This window comes from Canis lupus, chromosome 32 (genome assembly GCF_011100685.1).
Source record: "Canis lupus familiaris isolate Mischka breed German Shepherd chromosome 32, alternate assembly UU_Cfam_GSD_1.0, whole genome shotgun sequence".
Classification (NCBI taxonomy): domain Eukaryota; kingdom Metazoa; phylum Chordata; class Mammalia; order Carnivora; family Canidae; genus Canis; species Canis lupus.
This window is the reverse complement of record NC_049253.1, coordinates 39,441,721-39,465,120: the sequence shown is the minus strand read 5'-3', so window position 1 is coordinate 39,465,120 and position 23,400 is coordinate 39,441,721. Positions and strand designations below refer to the sequence as shown.

The following is a 23,400-nucleotide window of genomic DNA, read 5'->3' as shown; positions in this document are numbered from 1 at the left end:
GGAGCTGATTATGGACATGCATCTCTTCCCAGTTTCTCATATATTGCAGTAGCTTGAAATTGGCCATGGTTGAGAGCTTAACCATGGAAATCAGTGAACACTACAAATCAGGACCCCACCACCCACCACAGAACCTGTTCAACTAAACTAGGACATCACAGTCAGAAACCAAGTTGAAGATGGGCTGACAAAATGATCCCACTTTGGTGCTCCCAGTGCATTCAGCTAAATGCCATTTGTGGAGGCATTGGTTATGCAAAAACCCTGGCTGCAGTCGCTATTGGCTTGAAATCAGTCACTGGGTGATGGACAAAAGGTGATACTGAAACCCACAGAGTTGTTGTGAGTGGAATTATGAACAAATGGGGTGGAGCCATTGGGTTGATTCAGAATGAGCCAGGGCACAGATCAGCATGAGGAAGTGCAGTATGAATTCATGTGAGGAAGATGCACACCACTGTGGGGCCTGCCCACAAGGGCAGGCAAAGGCTATACAGCAAGTTAATGTTCAAACCACAAGGGGAGACCTTTGTGGAGGCTCACATGCACTGTTCTTTTGGGTAGCTCTGACAAAGTCCACTGCAATTGTGTTGATTTAGTGCCAAACTGGAATCTAACCAATGTTCTCTGTTGCCATCTAGAGACAACTCTTGGGATCTCAGGGGCAAAAACAAAGCTAGTGTTTTCAACACTATGAAGGATAATAGGCAGGGGTTTTAAAAACTCAAGCTAGGAGGATATAATCAGAACCTTGTTACATTGTGACTGAATATAACTCTGGATGAAAAAATAGTCATGTCTAAATGGGATAAAAAAATTATACTAAATTTAGCACTAACACAGGCCTGTGTTGTTTTAAACTTGCCCAAGATAACTAATTTTTTTAAGGCCCACAATAAATTTTTATCTAAAAAAAAAATAGATCAGTTGTTTAGGAATTGGAGAAAACATCAATGTCCCATTAGATAATACAGTTTCCTGGTGGTGAAAAATACTGATTTTGGTATTAATCCAAGATTATGTCAGTGAACTGTGAGTCCATGACAACAACACCCTTTCTCCTTCCTCATAGGAAAATTACTACCAGTTAATGTTCTTCTATACAGTTTTTCTAGAAAACTTGGTTAAATGTGGAATGTCAGTGGTGTAGTCAGGCTATGTATGTTATTTTTAAAAAATGACCCCATTTGGAAAACTACCTGGATTGGGAAGACTATAGATGAATTGTAATACCTGGTGGAAAACCATAGCTTTGGGATGCCCTGTCTCTTAGAGTGCAGATTAAGGTTTTATTGGAAGAACATTTGGAGAAATAGTAGAGTATACATCATACTCTGAACTCTATTTTGAACAGGGTGGGCATAGATCATCTGGCATTTTAGCCAGTGTTCCTATAGAGAGGGGCAAGGCTGTATATATGTAATATGTTCTACATATTAGAGTCATGGGGGAAGGGAATATCAAGACTCTTTGGCTAGAAAAGTGACCCTGTTAGAAAGGAGGAGCACCTGGACTCCAGTGGCTGGTATTACTTTGTTAATCTTAGTCAGACATGTTGAGCCCAGTTCTCTATTAAGGCATCAAAAGGATAAAGGAAGATAAACCTACAGAGCTATCAAAGATTTAGTTTTTATAAATCTACACCTAGCCCTTGAGGGCTCATTAAACATAAGTATCTTACTGGTTCTAAAGGACGCTCTTTTTTAGGCTTCCTTGGGAGGAGTGAAATTTCTGTGCTGTTGTCTGAGATTGTCTGGAACTGGGACGTCAATAAGATCTCACATAGTTAGAACAGATAGGAAGTGACATATTCATCACCATGAGAAATTCACAGTATGAGTTAACACCTAGAGCAATTGGAAGGCTGTTCAGACTGTTTATCTGTATTTATAGCAAAAGAGAGTACTCTTTACCACTAACTTCCTCTAGACTTTCATCCACCAGACTTGTTCATCCCTATTGTATCAGTCAGGATTCAACCAGAGAAACAGAATCAGTAGGAAATATATAAGAAACATATATGAAGCCAGTAACTACAAGGAATTGGCTTATGTGACTCAGGCTAGCAAGGCAAGTCTGAAATCTGTAGGTCAGGCTTTCAGGAAGGGCAGGCAAGGACTCTTGGACATGAGCTAAAGCTGCTGTCTAGGCAGAATTTCTTCTGGGAAGCCTCAGTCTCTTAAGGTCTTTCAGCTGATTTAATCAGGCCCACCAGATTATCATGGCTGTCTTTTTTACTTAAAGTTAACTTATCATAGACTTTAATCACATCTACAAAATACTTTCAAGGCAACAATTAGATTAGTGTTTTACTGGATAATAGAAGACTGTATCCTAGACATCTGACACACAAATAAAACTGACCCTCACATCTATATTAGTTATCCATCACTGCATAACAAATTACTCCAGAATTTAGTGGCTTAAAACAACGTTTATTATTTCACAGTTACCTTGGGTCAGGAATTTGGGTGTAGTATATCTAAGTCTTTTGGCTCTTACTGTCTCACAAGGCTGCAGTCATCATAAGACTTGACTGGGAAAGATCTGCTTCCCAGTTCACTTATTGGCAAGATCCAGTTCCAGTTCCTTATAGGTTGTTAACTAAGACCTCAGTTCTTCATGAGCTGTTGACCAGAGACTTCTCTTGTTTCTAGCCACATAGGGCTCTTCATAGAGTATCTCAAAACATGGCAGCTTGCTTCATCAGAGTAAGCAAGAGAACGAGCAAGAAAGAAAACCAGTAAATCATAGCCTTTCGCAACCTAATCACAGAAGTAATATCACCAATGTTATATTCTCTTTGCTAGAAGTAAGTCACTAGTTCACTACACACTCAGAAGGAGAGGATTATCTAAGGATGTGAATACCAGGAAGCAGGGTCATTGGGAACGATGTCAGAAGCTGCCTACCATAATACCAACCCATTATGTGCTGTCACTTCCTCTTGGGATGATCCAGATTGGCTGTCCTTTTTCCATAATGATTAGTTCATAGTGACCTCTCTGGCAAGGAGATTAGCTACAGAACCACTGGAAGCAAAGTTAGCTTCCGGTTTCATATACTGGTGTTTTTGATCTAATCAATATGAACCATTTGTCGTTTTACTGAAATCATATGAAATATATATTTATCTACTGAAGTAAAAGCAGATATTATATAAATGTCCATCCACTAAGGTCAGAACAAGCAAACCTACACAAAAAGGTGGAGAGCATACCATTCCTCCAATTCACCTCATTCTTCAACACCTAATTCCTTGGTACTTAGGAACTCAGCCAAGATAGAGGTTAGCATGGTTGTATGCAACTTATAAATAGCTGAGACAGCCAGTCAGTTCTGGAGAGATTGTTACGGGGGGGCTGATGGAATTTTTTATTGGAAGTCCTAATCCTTTATAAATGATTTCCTTACTGTGGTAGATTTGCTTACAGAGCCAGAAGCTGTAGTAAAGACAATGGCTACACGTGCTTGATTTGCTTTGTCAGTCTCTAGATGTGTTTCTTTTTCTCTTTCTCTCTCTCTTTTTTTTTAAAGATTTTATTTATTTATTTGAGAGAGCAAGCACAAGTGGCGTAAGGGTCAGAGGGAGAAGCAGACTTCCTGCTGAGTGAGGAGCCTAATGCAGGGCTTGATCCACGAGTCCCTGAGCCAAAGGCAAACTCTAGATCAACCAGGCCACCCAGGCTCCCCCAGATGCCTTTCTTTAGATATATTCACTGCATATGAACATGTATGTTTGTAGCATAAGTATTGACTTCATGAGTTGTGTTAGCTGTGTTTGTTTCCATAGAGAGGACTACATATGATTTTATCTTTGGTAATAGAGTTCTGAGTGTCTCTACAGCCTAGACCATTAGTGTTGGCACTGGTAGATGTCAGTCAGCCCCAAGGTGGTACACTCCTTGCCAGGATCACCATTTGAAGTTCTGCTCTTCACAAGATCAGCCAAGGCAGTGAACAAATTATTATTACAATGGATGGATGCAGCATTCTATTGGAGTTGCCCAACCTGCAGGCAGGCTGATTTAATAGAAAACTGTGCTGTCTTTTCAGGTGCAAGTCTTGTAGGTAAGGCCCCTATTGAGCCAGTAGTTTGGATAAAATAGTAAATAAGGCTTTTTAAAAATATTTTTTTAAATATTCCATTCTTAACCTCAGTAATTTGCTAATGGAATGTATGTGCCTATTGGACACTGTTCAGCTTCTCAAACCTTGGAATCAGATTACATACCACACTTATTTGCTGACCCACATTGATTTTCACATATATTTGCTTTTTATCACAATTACTGAAAACCCAACTATGCAAATACATGATATCAAACAGAATATTACATGGTATAACTTTGAAACTGCGTTCTACTTCAAGCTAGTAGTTCATGCTGTGTCTGATAGATACCAAGTACATCTGTGTTTGTCCCAAAATTTTAAAACACCCCTTGGTATTTTGTGAATTTCTACCAGTATTTGGGAACTGCAGGTCTAATAAATGGACAGGCACCTGTTTGTGAAAGTGGTTAAGGCCTTAGCAGCTGGGTTTGGTTCTTAATTACAAGTAAAATTTCCATGCAACAATGGAACTTTTGGGGTTTTATCCTACCTAGGGACTTAAGTTCAGAGAGAACCATTGCATGATAATATAGGGGGTTGAAGAGTCTTTTAGTGAGACAGTCTGTTTCAGTCCCAGTAACAGGCTAGCAGTAGCAGCCCTGCAAAGGGAGAAATTGCTTGTTTGCAGAAACCCAGCGATCAACAAATACTGCCTTAGTCTTGTAAGGTATATTATACCTATAGCTTTCTTAGCTACACCTTTCCTCACCTTTACCTCACCCTCAACTAAGCCCTCTGAAGTGAGGCTTGTACTCATTCATCTCCTGCTAAAGCAATATTTTGTATTAGTCTCTGTACTGTTGTTTTTCGTTTAATTTCTATTTTGGCATCTGAGGTTATCAGCCTCAGGGCACCATCCAGATTCTAACGGACCTCTTAGGGATTCCCCCATTTTAGATGGAGAGATTCATTCTCAGGTAGCTGAATAGGTTAGATTAGATCAGTGAGTTAGCCAGGCATGGAAAAGAGATCATAGGACATCCAAGGCCTTCCTGTGGTATTCTAGGAAGCCCTCCATGGCTCATGCTGGCACCAAGTCTAAATAAACATCCTTCCACTGAAGTTCTTGACCTAACCACTGTGGGGCAGGCTAGCAGATTTCCTGTTTGTCACATCTCAGAGGATTTACTGCAGTACTGATGACTTTTTCTAGGCCATCACTGGTGAGAAAGTCTAAGGCCTTATAAATATATAGTGGTAGATGCCATATTCTTGCATTACAAAAACTGTGGATTTCCTTACATATATAGATCAGTGTTCTGGGACCACCAATCAATGTTCTGGGATAGAACAACTTGTTTCTTTATATGAATGTGAAGGATCTTTCTTTTTATATATCCAAGGATCTTGAAGATCTGATTGAAAATTTTTTTCTCAATGAATAGGAATTATCATAAGGGCACCTTGGTGGCTCATTTGGGTAAGCATCTGACTTTTGATTTAAGCTTAGGTAATGATCATAGTGTGAGAGATCAAGCCCCATTCGGGCTCCATGTTGAACATGGAGTCTGCTTAAGATTCTCCCTCTCTCTGCTCTTGTGCATGCACAGGCTCACGCTCTCTCTCTCTCTTTAAAAAAAAAAAAAAAAAAAATTGTCATAGTAAAAGGATAGGTTTTCTGTTGAGGACATTTAGTATCCAAAGAGAAAATTAGTTGAACAGCCAGGTAAATTTTTCCCTAATTTTTGCAGACTAATCATAGAATACAATCCTAAAGTGTTAGCTTTGGATGGCCATTTGGAGGTTATTTGAAGCAAATTCCCAGTAAAAGATACAGATAAGGAAACTGAATTCCAGAAACATTTTGTTTTATTAAAGATCATGCTGTTTGTTAGCTATAATGTGAGTACAAAAATGTAATTGTTCTGCATTTTGAATCCCACTGAATTATGGATCTGATAGGTAGATCTACAGATTAGATTACCAGTAGCCATAAGACCAATTTGAAATCTTTACTAGGGAAGATTGTATCTCATTAATAAAGCTTTATCTTCATGTTTCAGGACTAAAAAATGAAGATTGTGTTGAGAACGTGGGTAAGATATGCTTTTAATTACTGCTGTAATGGGAATATTAAATTCTCCCAGGTATGAGTCAGAGCCACCCCACCATATTGTCATACTGCAGCCATCATTTTCTCAAGGCTGAGTTGTGCTGCTGCTGCTGCTACTACTACTACTACCACCACCACCACCACCACCGCCGCCGCCGCCTTGTCAGGTGGAGGGCCCAGGAATGTCTGCTGCTTGCTTTCCACCCCCAGCCATGCCTATGGCTATACCCTCAAACACTGCAATTGCCTTGGGCATGCAAGGACTATGCCACTCTCGCCCTAGCCTTAAGGACTTTTGAATCCCCCTGCATGATTCGTACTCACAGTGCCAGATTCATATTCTTACATTTTGATATCTTAGGAAATAACATTTGGGAGACTAAAAAGGGAAGGAATAGAGTACATATGGCTGAAAGGGGGAGATACAGGGGACAGAAGTAATGGGGTCTGTCTCAGCTTCTTCAGTGAAAAGTAGGAGGAAGTAATAAAAATAATCTTCCTTAGCAGACCACGGGAAAGATTTCAGAAGATAAACAGGAATTTTAGGAGGAGGAGCATATCCCATAAGCCCACCAGATTTGAACCAAAGTTTCCAGAAAGTGCTTTAGGCTAATGCATGTCTTGGGTGGATCCTTCTGAAGATTTCCTTGTTAAAAAGTTTGAGAATAAAAGTCTGTTTCTAGCTGTGTTTCTGGCAAATTTTTCTTGAATTCTTCATGTAATTAAAATAAATCCATACCCATTTGTTTTTGATATTGAAATTTTATATTTCTCATTACTATATTTTTGGAAGCCAACTCAAATCTTTTATTAATAGGCATTTAAAAATAGACTGAAAAAAAATAAAATAAAAATAGACTGAACCTGACATTTATGTACATCTGAGCATAGTACTAGGTAATGAAAACATGTTTGTATTTCAGAATATCATCAACTCATCAATGTCTACAACCCTGGTAAGTGTGTTCTGATTTTTAAAAATAATCCTTAAGTGGATATTTAGTATTTAGTAGCTCTTTCCCATTTAGCAAATTAACTTTTTAGCTGAAGAAAGAATACTTTGCAGATGTGAAGGAGTAACTTGAGAGGTAAGAGAAGTGGAAAAAAGAATTTATTCTAGGGGAAACTTACCTTTTTGCAAATGAGAGGGTTGGCTCTCTGGAGAGCTGAATAATATGGAAATAAATATTCCAGGGAGTAGTAAAGTTGGTAGGACCTGAAGGACTAGTTGCTCTTGACAGACCTGAGGGCCTCTTAGTATAGCTCTGTTTTTCATTGTTGAGATTAGCCTGTGTGGCATCACACATCCAGATAAAAGTAGAAAAGCTACTCATTTTCATCTGTTAAATATGCTGATGTTTGCTGTCATTTGACTAAAGTGTTTGGGTGATTAGATGCTTTCCCTGCTAAGTTTCTACTTCAGTGATTTGACTCAAATCACTTTGTTGCATTTAAGTTCCTTATTGTATGTTTGGCCCATGTAGCTACAGTAAGTTTATCTTTACCGAGGAGAGAAAAGCATCTGGATTTTCCCTAACTATGTAGTTTACCTGATGTTTGGAAGATGCTTCCTGTCCTTATGTGAAGCATTTTGTGCAGCTTCATGTGAAGCTCCTGGGGACTTGCTTTTAGCAACATTTCTTATTGACTCACTGCAGTCAACAAGTTTTACTGGTTATTTCACAGGGACTTCAGCTAACTTTTCAAGACAGGTATTTTTTCTAGCTCATTGAGATCCCTAGAAGACTGGCTATATGTGATGATTTTTCTTAATAGAGAGGACCAGAGGAAGGTTGCAGCCCAATTCGGTGCATTTGGACTCTGGCTGACACTTAAATTTAGTAGCTTTAATTTGTTGGACATACTAGGTGGTTCTTTATGGCTATGATATCTGAAAATAGTTTGCCGTAACTATAGTAATTCTCAATTATTTTGTTTTATCATTAAAATGGGTAAGTTTCTTCTTATAACTTAGGTGAGAAAAGTCAGAACCTTGAAGACCCTGGTAAGACATTTTTGTAAACTCTGGGGGTTTTCCTTTGCAATATAGCTCTCTTAGGGATGGAAACACGTAAGTATGGCGCGGTAAGGAAAAGTGGGAAGAGGGCAGAACCCATTTTAACTTACTAGCTTGGTATAAAGAAGCCCTCCTGAGTTAGACCTCCTTTATAAAGAAGGCACAGCAGCTCTCTCATTTACCTGACTCTATCTTCAGGATGACCCACAGAGCAGTTAGGGATAAGATATGAGGAACTAGTTCTACAGAGCATATTTTCTGTGCTTGCTTTGGCAGCACATATACTAAAGAGCATATTTTCTGCTTTTATATTAGCTGTTACGTGGATAGAGGAAGGCAGAGGCATTAAAAAATGATGTTATCTTTTTCTAAATTAAAATGATCTTGTTTATGTATTTCTGCTTCTAGCAGTCTGAGTAATAGATGCTATTACCTGTATACATCTAATTATTTAGTATATTTTGAAGTACAGCTCATTCCCAGGTTTTTGTTGTCGTTTTTTATAATGATATTACTCAAATGACCTCAAGGGTGCTGGGATAGGGACACTCATAAATTAATGGTAAGATTATAAATTGGAACTTTTCTGAAGGACAGTTTGATAGTTTATATTACCAGCCTTAAAAATGCCCATACCTTTTAACCTTATCATAACACTTTGAGGTATTTGTACTAAGGAAATAAAGATATGTGGTACAAAACGTTTACTGTGTGTGGTCGCCAAAATTTATAAATAACCTTAGTATCCAACAGTTGGATATTGTTAAATAATATCCATATAATGAAACACTAAACAACTTAAAAATCATATTTTTTTTAAAAGATTTACTTAACTACATTAGAGACAATGAGAGAGCACATGACACATGTGAGCAGGGGAGGGGAAGAAAGAGAAGCCGACTCTGCTGAGCCAGATGCCCCTAAAAATCACGTTTTTGAAAAATATTTAAAGATCGAGAAAGTGCTAATAATATAGTGGCAAATATAAATGTGATATAAAACATATGGACTGTAATAGCAATTTATGTAGAAATTTCAAGAGGGGGCACCTGGGTGGCTCAGTTGGTTGACTATCTGACTCTTGATTTCAGCTCAGGTCATGATCTCAGAGTTGTGAGATCGAGTCCCACGTTGGGTTCTGTGCTTAGTCGGAAATCTGTTCTGTCTATCTCAAATAAATCTTAAAAAAATGTGAAAAGATACAAACTTCTAGTTATAAGAGAAATCAATACTGGAGATGAAATATATAGTAGGATGAGTATAGTAGTACAGCAGCATGGTACATTTGAAAGTTGTTAAGAGAGTAGATCTTGAGAGTCCTTATCACAAGGAAAAAAGCCATAATTTCTTTCTTTAAATGTCTGCATGAGATATTAGATGTTAATTGTGGTGATCATTTCACAATACATGTAAATCAAATCATACTATAAACCTTAAACTTATACAGTACTATCAATTACATCTCAATAAAGCTGGAAAAATGCTTACAAATGTGTATGTACCTATATATAGCAAAGAAATTGAAAGGAGATATGCCAAAAATATTGAGAATGAGTAGCTCTGAGATCTAAAATTATGAGTAATTTTTAATATTTCATGTGTTTTTCCAAATTACCTGTAATTATAATGTATTATGTAATCAAGAAATTTTATTTTCAATATATATGACAACTGTAGGTCAGAGTCTTTGGACTGAATCTTAAAAAAAAAAAAAATCACGAACAGCTGTATTGCTTAATCTAGGAGAGAGCCTGGGTAACTAGCCATAGTTTTTAGCATAGGTCAGACTCCAGTGAGTTAAATGTTCTCCCCTTTTACCCTGTTCCTGCCATCTCTCAAAGCTTTTAGTTTTCCACTGTAAATAGCAATATAAATACAAGGTTAAATTAATTTTCAAGTTGATGCATTTTTAACTAAACAGTTTCTCTTCTCGTCTTAAGGAATGAAAAACCAAGAGTCCACTGTCTTACCTGGTAAGCGATCTTTTTCCTTACCCTCTGAGACTAGCTACAAGGTTAGGGGGAGACTTAAGGGCTGACTCCTAGGACTAAGGATATTACTGGACATGGAGAGTTTGAGGAAGAAGTTAAGCAAGAGGAGAGGGACTCCATTAATTGAATGCTTTGTATGTTCCCTGCAGTGTGCTAAGCAATTTTATGATTTATTTCCTTTGATTATCACTTAGTACAAACCTAGATTATAAGTATTTCTTTTGCCTAAATAAGTAATTGAAGCTCAAAAGGATTAAGAAGCCTGCCCAATCATAGAGCTAGTAATTATAATGACAATAGAACTAAATCAAGCAGGGTCTTAAACTTAGGGCTGTTCATTTAAAAGTTTATGTTAGGACTGCCTTATAAAGAGAAGTTTGGAGAGATATGGGTCAGATCATGAAGTTTTTAAAGTGCAGGCTAAGGAGTGGGCTTTGTCAGAGAATGAAGAACAGTTGAAAAGTGTTTTTGTTGTTACTCTTTTCTTCTTCCTTTTTTTAGGGTTGGAGGGGGGGAGGTGTAGACAAAAGAGCATTCACAATGCAAAATAACTAATACTCCTTTCTGTCTTGAGGTATGATGAGCCATGAACCCACCCAAATACCTGGTAAGACAGCTTTCTTTTTTACTCTCTGGGCCCAAGTATGAGGTAAGATTAATTCCCCCAGGCATTAAAGAATATATTGTCATGAGACTATACATTAACATTTCCCTTACAGCTGCCTGTTAGCCATTCTACAAAGATTTAGCTGGGGAAGAGTGTAGAGAGGAAAAAAGTGTCTGTCTTCTATCATATGTGTGTTCCTGGAGCAGGGAAATTAGCTTGGCGTAGGGGACATGGCTGAAGGCAAGGCTGCTGGGACCTGGAGGCATGCAAGCCAACACATTCTAGGTTCTACAGCTACAGCTGTTATTCAGTAGAAACTTCAGTTTCATGTGAAAGCTGACTTTTAGCTTTGGCTGACAACTCAACATCTAGAATTTCCAGGTAGCAAAATACAGTCTTCTGGCATATGGACAAACTCAGTGCAGTGCCATGGTAGAAAGGTCCTCTCTCTTTGAAGTGGATTTGCACAGTGAGGGTTCTCATAGCCAAAAGTTTTAAATAAAACGCCAGAAAGTACAGGGCAGTGGGGCTTTGGCACATGTATCACTTAAGCTCATCAGATAAGAATTGGGAAAATGTGTACTGACTGGAGCAAGCTGTTAAGTCACTGAAAACTTCTTTCTCATTTAGGAATGAAAATTCCAGAAACTTTTTCACTACCTGGTAAGAAGTGGTTGGCATATGAGAGAGGAAGCTGCCAATTTGGGGGGTATAGTTATAATTGCCACCATTAGATAATGCAGGGGGACTAAGATCACATCAGTGAATAACGGACCCACATTTCTTAGTACCCATTCCTTGAGACTTGGGGTCCCTCAAGTGTTTTTCCAGTTTTATTTACCATGGCAGATTTAACCTACCTATAAGATATAATCATGAAAATGTTAAATAGATATTTAAACAGTGTGAGGCTGTTGCTGAGGACAAGGCCATTGAGGGGCCTTGAGCTTCTGTGGCCAGAGAAACTGAACAGTGATTTCTGTCAAGTTCCGCAGAAGGGTCTCAGAACTTATACTTAGAGGAGGAAAACCATTAAAAAGTCCCTAAACTTATTTTTTTTTTCCTGGGACAGAGAAGTAAATTTTTTAAAAAGTTGGGGTGCTTGGGTGGTTCAGTCAGTTAAGCATCTGCCTTCGGCTCAGGTCATGATCCTGGAGTTCCAGGATTGAGCCCTGGCTCACTTGGTTTCCTGCTCATCTGGGAGCCTGCTTCTCCTTTTCCCTCTGCCCCTCCCCCTGCTTGTGCTTTCTTCCTCAAATAAATATAATCTTTAAATAAAATTTTTTTAAAGTGGACATAATTTACAAGAGAGCTATGGACAGTAATAACATTTCTCTGCCTCAGGATTGTTGTCTTTCAAATACAGCTAATATTTGTCATGTTTACCTCTTGGGGTTATCTTATAAGGACTACAAAAATGTAAAATCTCAGGGTGCAAGCCCCTATTTAATGCTTAAGTCCTTTCTCCTGAGTTCATGTAGTATTTTGAAAATAATTTTTGGTATGTCTTATTATTATGGAATGAACAACACAGTGCTGAGCTTTGCCTAACATTGCTATCTATGGAAACTGTGTCCTGTATACAGAAACTGCATATTCATAGTTAATCACCTAAATCACAGATACAGGCCCAGAGAGACTATCCAGCAACTCTTATATTCATCCGAATTTGCCATATTGGCCCACGTGTTTGTTTGCTCACAACTTTGAAGTGACCCTCTGACAACACTTATAAGCCATTTTGTGTGGCTACAACTTTTCAGTTCAGCGACCTGAGTTTGCATAGTATTCTTACTGGCTCCTGCAAGGCACAGTGGTTATCTGAAAGGCAGCTGCTGAGCTTGGATAGGGAATGAACACAGGCTGTGTAGACAGATCCTGTCTGTCTCTCTGTCTGTTTCATGAAGTCTCTTCTCTGCCATTTTCCTCTGGGTAACATTACCTAAGTTTTTTTTTTTTTTTCTTTCTTTCCTTTTTTTTTTTTTGCTTCTTCCAAATCTGTAACATGAAGAAAACTTCTGTCTTGCCGGACTAATTAAAGTTCTAATGAGATAAAGTCTGGCAAAATGAATGGTAGTTTAAAATAGAAGTAAATGGTAGTTGTCTTTGTTATTATCTGAAATTCTTTCTCATTTAGGAATAAAAGTGGTACAACTGGATGAAAAACCTGGTAATAAATTCTTTATTAGGGGTGGAGATATCATGGGTTCCTGGGTCCTTTACCATCATCATTGTTAGCTCAGTCTTAAGAGGACTAAGAAAAACACCTGGGCTGTACAGCTTCTGATATCCCAGTCTGCCAGCCAGAGTGAGAAAATGTTGAGAAACCAGTAGCAGTAGGCTGCTCTTGTGGCTCTCTGGGCTAAGCAGAGAAAAAAAAAAAAATAGTTGACCTGCAACTGGAACAGTTGGCTTCCCGCTACACATATCTATTCCAGAATAGGACAAGAAGTTTCCAAAGGTAAGGTGGCCACTGTGAGGGAATCTGTAGTAATTGGAACAGCATCATCAAAGAGGTGTGTATGAGAATCCTATAGCATGAGGGGGATCCCTGGGTGGCTTAGCGGTTTGGTGCCTGCCTTTGGCCCAGGGTGCGATCCTGGAGTCCCAGGATCGAGTCCTGCATTGGGCTCCCGGCATGGAGCCTGCTTCTCCCTCCTCCTGTATCTCTGCCTCTCTATGTCTATCAAAAATAAATAAATCTTTAAAAAAAAAAGAGAGAGAGAGAACCCTACAGCATGAGACCAGTCATTCTGTGTTCCTCACTGCACTCACCAAGTCCTCCAACAAATAGGCCCCTAGGTTTCCCTGGGAATGTTTTGTATTATGCCCTCTCCTGGAAAGCTGTATGTAGTGCATTGTTTTAAAAAGAAAACATTGACACAGGATCTCGTTTAATCTATTTCAGATAAATATTGTTATTGCCATTTCAGAGATGAAGATATGGACTGTAGGAAGTTTAAGAAACTTGTAAAGGGCTAGAAGGAGAAAACTAGGATTCATGCTTTTCAAATTTTGCTCACTTTCTGTCACGTGACACTTGTCTTCCAACCAAATTTAGTTATAGAAAATACACCTCTATCCTGGGCTCCTAGAATTGGCATTTGGCTTCAAACTTATCAAAATATGGCAATATCGTAATATTTCAGTGCTAGTATAGCGTTGTAAATGAGGTCATATGTCATAGTAATTGAGAGCAGAAGCTTTAAAATCAAACATTGCTATCTGGTTACCTTTGTGATTTAATCAAGTTTTGAAGAACATCTATATAATACTGGTAACTATGCCTACCTACTGAGACTGTAAAAATCCTGACAGTGGGGGATCCCTTGGGTGGCTTAGCGGTTTGGCGCCTGTCTTGGCCCAGGGGGTGATCCTGGAGTCCCCAGATCGAGTCCCACATTGGGCTCCTTGCATGGAGCCTGCTTCTCCCTCTGGCTGTATCTCTGTCTGCCCCCCCCCCCTTTCTCTCATGAATAAATGAATAAAATCTTTTAAAAAAATGACAATGTACATAAATCAATTGCATGAAGCACGACACATAGAAAGCCCTCAGTAAATGATAGCTATTAATGTACTTGTTCAGTGTGCAGAAAAAGTACTTTTTTGTAAATAAAATTTTAATCTCTCTTTGAATGGAAAAACATACACATAGATAGTAAAAAAAAAAAAATCAAAGCACAAGTGAGTAAAATTTAAACCCTTCCCCAACGCCACACATAAATCTAAACCTAATACTCTTTTCTGCAGGCCCATTTTCAGAGATTGCCAAGTTTACTTAATCGTTTAATCAGATTTTTCTCTTCTGGATAGATGTACAATGTAATTAATTCAAAATCTGTTTATATTTTAGAAGACAAAAGTCGAGAAGGTATCGGCAATCCTGGTAAGAAATATTTCATTTCTGTAGTTGATAAATGTCTGATCTCCTGTATAGAAAAAGTAACAAATTTATTTTTCCTCAATAACAGGAGCAAAGTTTCAGGAGTTTAAGGCATCATAGTAACAATATAGTGTCATATGCAAATGTTTATTAGTTTGTATATGGTGGGAGCAACTTGACTTTATATCTTTATTTTCGACTCTGTTCTGTTTAGAGCAGTGGTTCTCAACCCCATCAACCCAGTTCTCCCCTTTTTATAACAAATATTTATAAAGACTTTATAGTGTCCTGGAATATCATTCATAGATAAGACCTACCTGCACCCATAAGAATATCAATTATAATGTCCTAATTATAACTTATAACAAACATATAGATTTCAATATGTGTCTCTATTATAGTAAAAGATAGTGAACAGATAATTGTATTTACTTATACAAATTGGATTTAAAAAAAGACTAGAAGCTATTCTGTGCAAATATAAGAAAACGAAAGACAAAAGAAATAGAAGATAGATAGAAATTGATGTTTATTAAAACAATCCAAAAATAATGTTTCTATGTACAATTGAGGTCTAGGTTCTGGCCTTATGCATTATATACAGATTATTAACTTGTATGTATGTCTTCCACTGCATTTGAAATTTGTGTGGAAATGGGTTAGGTTTTCATTGTACAAACACTGTCCAGAGCATTGCAAGATATTTAGCCTTTTACTTCTACTGCACTGTTGTGATTGACAAATTATGACTGCCTGTTATGAGGAAGTACTACTCCCTTGAGAGCCACTGCTCTATAGTAACAAACTAATGTATGAGTGCACCCCATCTATATTCATAGAACTGCATGTTTATAATTATGGCAAGTGAATTGATAATACAGAGTTAAAGACTTATAAAATTTATTGGCTGTTTCTGTTGAAATCTGAGTGGTGATCCCATTTGGATACTTCCCAGTTCTCCCTTTTACAGTCTAAACCAAAACACAGCCATAATTCAGTTAAGGGCCGTGTGAAACAGATCATCCTCACATGGATGGATTCCACTGTTTCTCTTCACTAGTTCAGATGAAAGGGAATCTGTTTCCTCCAGACCAGTGTTTCATGTGTGGAGGGAAAAAATTGAAATAACTTTTTTTAAATTAGTGTTTAAAAATGCAGCTATATTTAATCTCATATTGGTAGCTATTAGCAAATACATATGAAATGTAGACTTGAAATAGGCACAGAATTAAAATTTACCTTGCATGTGTATACAGAAATTGAAACAAAAAATTGTAAGGAATTCTAGAGAATTGGTACAACAGCAAAAGTATCTTGTCTACATAGATATTAAAAAGGCTGTGGAATCCTAGATAAAACCTATGTCAGCACACTCTGATGATATATATGAAAATATAGCCTGAAATCTCATGAACTATATTTATTTCAACATTGTTTCTAGTTAGTATTTAGGTAAGTTTGCAACTCAACTTGAATGTCTACATATTAAGGATAAATGGTGTAGGTGGATGAAATTCAGATACAAAAATGACATGTGTCAATTACTGTGTGTTCTCATTAACAGCTCCAGGTCCAGTTCCGGTCCCAGGTCCCAAAATCCATCCCTCTGCATCTTCTGGCAAAATGCTCTTTCCACCGTTGGGGACATCCATCATTTTAATCAGTGCTTCCACTGTATATCTCTTTGTTGCTCTGTAGTCTAACACATTCTTTATTTACTTAAAATATACTCAAGGGGGATCCCTGGGTGCTGGGTGGCGCAGCGGTTTAGCGCCTGCCTTTGGCCCAGGGCGCGATCCTGGAGACCCGGGATCGAATCCCACGTCGGGCTCCCGGTGCATGGAGCCTGCTTCTCCCTCTGCCTGTGTCTCTGCCTCTCTCTCTCTCTCCCCCTGTGTGACTATCATAAATAAATAAAAATTTTAAAAAATACATACTCAAGGGATCCCACAGGAAACCAACAGGAATGATGTATTTTTCACTTGTTGGTCAGAGTCACTTGATAAAATGAGAACTGAGTATTTATTTACTTTGCAAATTCAGAGTTGGTCCAGATATGTCACAGAATTCATTTTTCATTTATTTCTATATTAATTTATGGTTGCAAAAAGGCACTGTATATTCCTGATTGAATTCAATAAAAGACTTTAAGATTATTGGATGTAATTTAATTAGAATTGTTAGATACTAAAATATCTAGTACTGTTAGTGATTAACTTGAATTTAATTCCTGAATTACAATTTTAAAGTTTTACTTATCTTTGAAAGATCAGACTTTGACTTCAAATAGTATCACCCCTCATCTCTTCATCTTCCTTTGATAAATAAAGACTATGTTTCTGTAAACATGAGTGTTTACCAAGTGTTTTACATAATAGTCCCTAAATTCAATCTCATATTAACCCAGGAAAGTAGACAGTAGTGAGTGAATGTATATGCTAAGTAAGCAAGGAAAAAATGAGATTATACAATATGGTATCCTTTTTCCCAAGGTATTGTGGTGGTTGAATAGTGACTGATTTAGGCATGAGCTTTGTTAACAGGCACTTGTTTATTACATTTTGCAGTGTTTCAAAACGATAAGTCCACCTTGAAAGATAAGAGAAAAACTACGTAAAATCTAAACTAGGTGTTAATGGGTTCAATGTGCTTTTTTTAAAAAAAAAGTAGTCTACACATCCCCCCCCCCCAAATCTGGCTTATTTATATTTATTTTAAAACTTTTTAATTGAAGTATATTAGTTTCAGGTATACAACAGTGATTTAAGAATTCTATTATGAAGTGCTTACCCCAATAAGTGTAGTTACCAGCTCACTGTACAAGCTGGTACCTCTTAATCCCCTTCATCCATTTTACCCATCTCCCTACTGCTCTGGCAACCACCAGTTCTCTGTATTTATGGGTCTGTTTGTGTGTTTTGTTTGTTCATTTGTCTTGTTTTTTAGATAGCACATATAAATGAAATAATATGGTATTTGTTTTTCCTTGTCTGACATAATTACATAATACCCTCTAGTTTATCTGTGTCATCACAGATGGCAAGGTTTCATTCTCTTTATGGCTGAGTAATATTCTCTTGTACATATGTACCACAACCTATTTGTCCATTCATCTATCAGTGGACTCTTGGGTTGCTTTCATATTGTGACTATTGCAAATAATGCTTCAGTGAACTTGGGGTGCATATATCTTTTCGAGTTAGTGTTTTGGTTTTCTTTGGCTAAATACCCAGTAGTAGAATTACTGGATTATATAGTATTTCTTTTTAAAATTTCTTTAAGAACCTCCATACTGTTTTCCATATTGGCTGTACCAATTTACATTTCCACCGGCAATGCACAAGTGTTCCCTTTTTTCTACATTCTCACCAGAACTTACTTCTTAAATGTCTCTTTGGTACTAGACTAGGCATTCTGACTGGTGTGAGGTGCTATCTCATTATGGTTTTGATTTGCATTTCCCTAATGATTAGTGATGTTGAGCATCTCTTCATGTGTCTGTTGGCCATCAGTATATCCTATTTGTAAAAAAATGTGTATTCAGATCCTCTGCTCCATTTTCAATCGGATTGTTTATTTTTTTCGTTAGTTATACAAATTCTTTATATTTTTGGGGTATCATTGGATATATAATTTGCAAATAGTCTCTCCCCTTCTGTAGGTTGCCTTTGTTTTGTTGATAGTCCTTTGCTATCCAAAAGCCGTTTTTTTTTTTTTAAGATTTTATTTGTAAGCAACTTTTTTGTGTGTCATAAATATTTTATTTATTCATAAGAGACACAGAGAGAGAGGCGGAGACATAGGCAGAGAGAGAAGCAGGCTCCATGCAGGGAGCCCAAGGTGGGACTCAGTCCCAGGACTCCAGGATCACACCCTGAGCCAAAGGCAGACACTCAACCACTGAGCCACCCAGGTGTCCCTCCTTTTCATTGGTTGTAATCTCAGTTATTTATTTTTACTTTTATTTCCCTTGTCTGAAGGCACAGATCCAGGAAAATATTTCTGGGGCCAATGTCCAGAAGTTTACCACCTCTGTTTTCTTTAAGCAGTTTTATGGTTTCAGGTCTCATATTTAGGTCTTTAATACATTTTGAGTTTATTTTTGTGTGTGGGTGTAGCTCTCCAGTTTTCCCAGCAGCATTTATTGAAGAGACTTTCTCTTCTATATTCTTGTGTTCTTTATCATAGATTAATTCACCATATAAATGTGAGTTTATTTCTGGGCTCTCTAGTCTGTTCAATAGGTAATGTATCTTTTTTATGCCAATACCATACTGTTTTTAACATGATAGATTTGTAATATAGTTTGAAATAAAGAAGCGTGATACCCCCAGCTTTGTTCTTTCTCAAGATTGCTTTTGCTGTTTGGGGTATTTTGTTTTTCCATACAAATTTTAGAATTATTTGCTTTTAGTTCATGAAAAATACTATTAGCATTTTGATAGGGATTGTACCAAATCTGTAGTTTGCTTTGGTTGGTATGGACATTTTAACATTATTCTTCCAGTTCATTAGCACAGAATATCTTTCTGTTTATCTGTATCATCTTCAACTTCTTTCATCACTATCTTAATAGTTTTCAGAGTGCAAGTCTTCTACCTCCTTGGTTTAATTTATTCTTGGTATTTTACTCTTTTTGAGGCAATTATACATAGGATTGTTAATTTCTTTCACATACTTATTCGTATATTGAAACAACAGATTCTGTATATTAATTTTTTATCCTGAAACTTTACTAAATAATTTATTCTGATATTTTTTTGGTGGAGTCTTTAGGGTTTTCTTTATATAGTGTCATGTCACCTGCAGATAGTGATAGTTTCATTTCTTCTTTACTATTGTAGGTGCCTTTATTTCCTTTTCTTGTCTGATCCATAGGACTTCCTGTACTATGTTGAATAAATGTGGTGAGGGTGGACATCCCTGTCTTGTTCCTGATCTTAGAAGAAAAGCTTTCAGCTTTTCACTGTGTTAGCTATAGGCTTGTCATATATGGCCTATTATTATGTTGGGTTATGTTCCCTCTCTACCAACTCTGTTGAGAATTTTTATCATAAATGGATGTTGAATTCTGCCGCATGTTTTTTTTCTGCATCTGTTGAAATACTCATAGAATTTTTATCCTTCATTTTGTTAAAACTGAACTGTTCTTGCATCCCTGAAATAAATTCCACTTGATCATGGTGAATGATCCTTTGTAAATGTATTGTTGAATTCAGTTTGTGAATATTTTGTTGAGGATTTTTGCATCTATGTTCATCATGAATATTAATCTACAATATTTTTGGTAATGTTTCTGTTTGGGTTTTGTATCAGAATAATGCTGGTCTCGTAGAATGAATTTGGAAGCATTCTTTCCTATTCTGTTTTTTGGAATAGCTGAAAATGATAGGTATTAACTCTTCTTTAAATGTTGGGTGGAGGGCACCTGGGTGGCTCAGTCAGTTAAACATCTGCATTCAGCTCAGGTCATGATCCCAGGACCCTGGGATTGAGCCCTGCATCAGGCTCCCTGCTCAGTGGGGAGCCTGCTTCTGTCTTTCCCCCTGCTTGTGCTCTCTCACTGTGTCAAATAAATAAATATAGTCTTTTAAAAAAAAAAAAGTGAATTGTTGAGTAGAAATCACCTGTGAAGCCATCTGGGCCTAGACTTTTGATGTTAGGAGTGTTTTGATTACCAATTCAGTCTTGTTACCAGCAATTGGTCTCTTCACATTTTCTGTTTCTTCCTAATGCCATCTTGGAATATTGTATGTTTCTGGAAATTTATGTATTTTTTTCTGTGTTGTCAAATTTGTTGATACACATTATTCATAGTAATGTCTTATAATCCTTTGTACTTCTGTGGTGTTAGTTATAACTTTCATTTCTGATTTGTTTGGGACCTCTTTTTTTTTTTTTTTTGGATGAGTTTGGTTAAAAGTTTATCAGTTTATCTGTTCAAAGAAACAGCTTAGTTTCATTAATCATTTTTATTTTCTTTATTAGTATGTTATTTATTTCTGCTTTGATCTTCATTATTTCCTTCTACTAACTTTGGGCTTTGTTCTTTTCCTAGTTCCTTTAGGTGAAGGTTAGATTGTGTGAGATTTTTTTTGTTTCTTGATAAATAGGTTTAGCACCATAGACTTTCCTCTTTGAACTGCTTTTGCTGCATCATAAAGATTTTGAATGATTGTGTTGCCATTGTCATTTGTCTAAAGGTGTTTTTTTATTTCTTCTTTCATTTATTTCTTGACCCATTGTTTATTGAGTAGTGTGTTGTTTAGTCTTCACATGGTTGTGTTTTTTCAAGTTTTTTCTTGTAACAGAGTTCAGTTTCATAATGTTATGGTTGGAAAAGATACTAATATGATTTCAGTCACCTTAAATTTGTTGAGATTTGTTTTGTGATCTAACACAATATTTCATGGAAAATGTTTCCTGTGTACTTGAAAAGGATGTGTATTCTGTTGTTGGATGGAATGTTCTATATATATCAGTTAAATCCATGTTGTTCAAAGCCAGTTCCCTTATTGATTTTCTGTATGGATTATCTCTCTGTTGATGTAAGTGGTGTGTTAAAATCTCCTTACTAATTGTATCAGGGACAGTTTCTCCCTTTTTAGGTCTGTTAATATTTGCTTTATATATTCAGGTTCTTACATGTTGGGTGTATAATTGTTACACCCTCTTGTTGGATTGATTGCTTTATGATTATTTAGTACCCTTGTCCCTCTTACAGCCTTCATTTTATTTACATATTTTAATCATTTTTTTTTCATCGTAAGCATACTCTTTAATCCCTATTCTCTACTTCCCCCATCTTGCACCCACCTCCCTTCTGGTAACCATCAATTTGTTCTCTATAGTTAAGAGTCTGTTTCTTGGTTGGTCTTTCTTTGAATTTTCCTTTGTTCATTGGTTTTGTTTCTTAAATTTCACATGAGTGAGACCATATAGTATTTGTCTTTCTCTGAGTAACTTACTTTGCTTAGCATTATACTCTCAAGATCCTTCCATGTTACAAATGACAAGATTTCATTCTCACAGCTGAATAATATTGTTCAGGAGATATTACTATCTCCTCTTTATCCAGTCATATATTGATGGACACTTACACTGCTTCCATAATTTGGCCATTGTAAATAATGCTGCAGTAAACAGGGGTGCACATATCTCTTTGAATTAGTGTTTTTGTATTCTTTAGGTAAACACCCAGTAGTGCAATTCCTGAATCATAAGGTAGCTCTATTTTAAATTTCAGGAACCTCCATACTATTACAATGGCTGTACCAATTTGTATTCCCACCAACAGAACAAGAGGGTTCCTTTTTATCCATATCTTCATCAACACTTGTTTCTTGTGTTTTTTATTTTAGCCTTTATGAAGTGTGAAATGGTATCTCATCGTGGTTTTGATTTGCATTTCCCTGATGATGAGTGATGTTGAACATCTTTTCATGTGTCTGCTGATGATCTGGATGTCAACTTTAGAGAAATGTCTGTTCAATGTCTTCCGCCCATTTTTTAATCAGGTTGATTTTTTGGGTATTGAGTTGGATTGGTTGTTTATATATTTTGGATACTATTTATTGGATGTGTCATTTGCAGATATCTTCTCCCATTCAGTAAGTTGGCTTTTAGTTTGATTGTTTCCTTTGCCATGCAGAAGTTTTTTATTTTGATGAAGTTCTAATAGTTTATGTTTGCTTTTCTTTCCCTTACCTCAGGAGAATGTTGCTACAGCCGATACGATACAAGAGTAATTATTGCGGATGCTTTCTTCAAGCATTTTAATGGTTTCAGGTCTCACATTTAGATCTTAAATCCGTTTTATTTTTGTGTGTGGTAAAAGTGGTCGAGTTTCATTCTTCTGCATGTTGCTGTCCAGTTTTCCCAGCACTGTTTGTCAAAGAGACTGTCTCTTTCCCATATTCATTCATCCTTTGTTGAAGATTAATTGACCATGTAATTGTGGATTTCTGGACTTTCTGTTCTTTTCCATTGATCTTGTATGTCTCTTTTTATGTCATACTGTTTTAATTATTACCATTTTGTAATGAGACTTGAAATCGGGAAATGTGATACCTCCAGGTTTTTTTCAAGATTGCTTTGACTATTCAGTCTTTTGTGGTTCCATACAAATTTTAGGATTGTTTTAGCTCTGTGAAAAATGCTGTAAGTATTTGGATAGGAGTTACATTAAATCTGTAGTATGGGGGGGGGGGTCCCTGCATGGCTCAGTGGTTTAGCGCCTGCCTTCGGCCCAGGGCATGATCCTGGAGACCCGGAATCGAGTCCCACATTGGGCTTCCTGCATGGAGCCTGCTTCTCCCTCTGCCTGTGTCTCTGCCTCTCTCTCTCTCTTTGTGTCTCTCATGAATAAATAAATGAAATCTTAAAAAATCTGTAGTGTAGGCATTTTAACAATATTTGTTTTTCCAACCCATGAGCCTGGAATGTGTTTTCATTTCTTTGCATCATCTTGAATTTCTTTCATCAGTGTTTTATAGTTTTCAGAATACAGATCTCTTACCTCGTTAGTTTATTCCTATTTTACTGTTTTTGGTGCAAATGTAAATGGGATTGTTTTAAGTACTTTACTGAATGTTTTTTTTCTTGTGGTTGATTTCTAGTTTCATAGTATCGTGGTCAGAAAAGATGCATGGTATGGGTTTGATTTTTTTTAATTGTTGAAGCTTGTTTTGTGGCCTAATATATGATGTTTTGTAATGTTCCATGTGTACTTGCAAA

At 36.9% G+C, this 23,400-nt stretch overlaps 1 protein-coding gene across 12 annotated transcripts in view; it reads left to right on the top strand.

Moving 5' to 3' along the window:
* ART3 (ADP-ribosyltransferase 3 (inactive)) overlaps window positions 1–17,010 on the top strand; it is a 180,777-nt gene extending 163,767 nt beyond the window's left edge. For 4 of the 12 annotated variants that reach the window (XM_038582415.1, XM_038582406.1, XM_038582416.1 and 1 more), the window contains exons 4-12: window positions 6,117–6,149; window positions 7,090–7,122; window positions 8,124–8,171; window positions 10,124–10,156; window positions 10,749–10,781; window positions 11,412–11,444; window positions 12,919–12,951; window positions 14,635–14,667; window positions 16,229–17,010. In XM_038582415.1, coding sequence (XP_038438343.1) covers window positions 6,117–6,149; window positions 7,090–7,122; window positions 8,124–8,171; window positions 10,124–10,156; window positions 10,749–10,781; window positions 11,412–11,444; window positions 12,919–12,951; window positions 14,635–14,667; window positions 16,229–16,362 — 413 coding nt within the window. In that variant the 3' untranslated portion in view covers window positions 16,363–17,010. The remainder of the gene's footprint in view (window positions 1–6,116; window positions 6,150–7,089; window positions 7,123–8,123; window positions 8,172–10,123; window positions 10,157–10,748; window positions 10,782–11,411; window positions 11,445–12,918; window positions 12,952–14,634; window positions 14,668–16,228) is intronic. The other 8 variants (XM_038582407.1, XM_038582409.1, XM_038582408.1 and 5 more) reach the window with 8 other exon arrangements.
* Window positions 17,011–23,400: the final 6,390 nt, after the last annotated feature.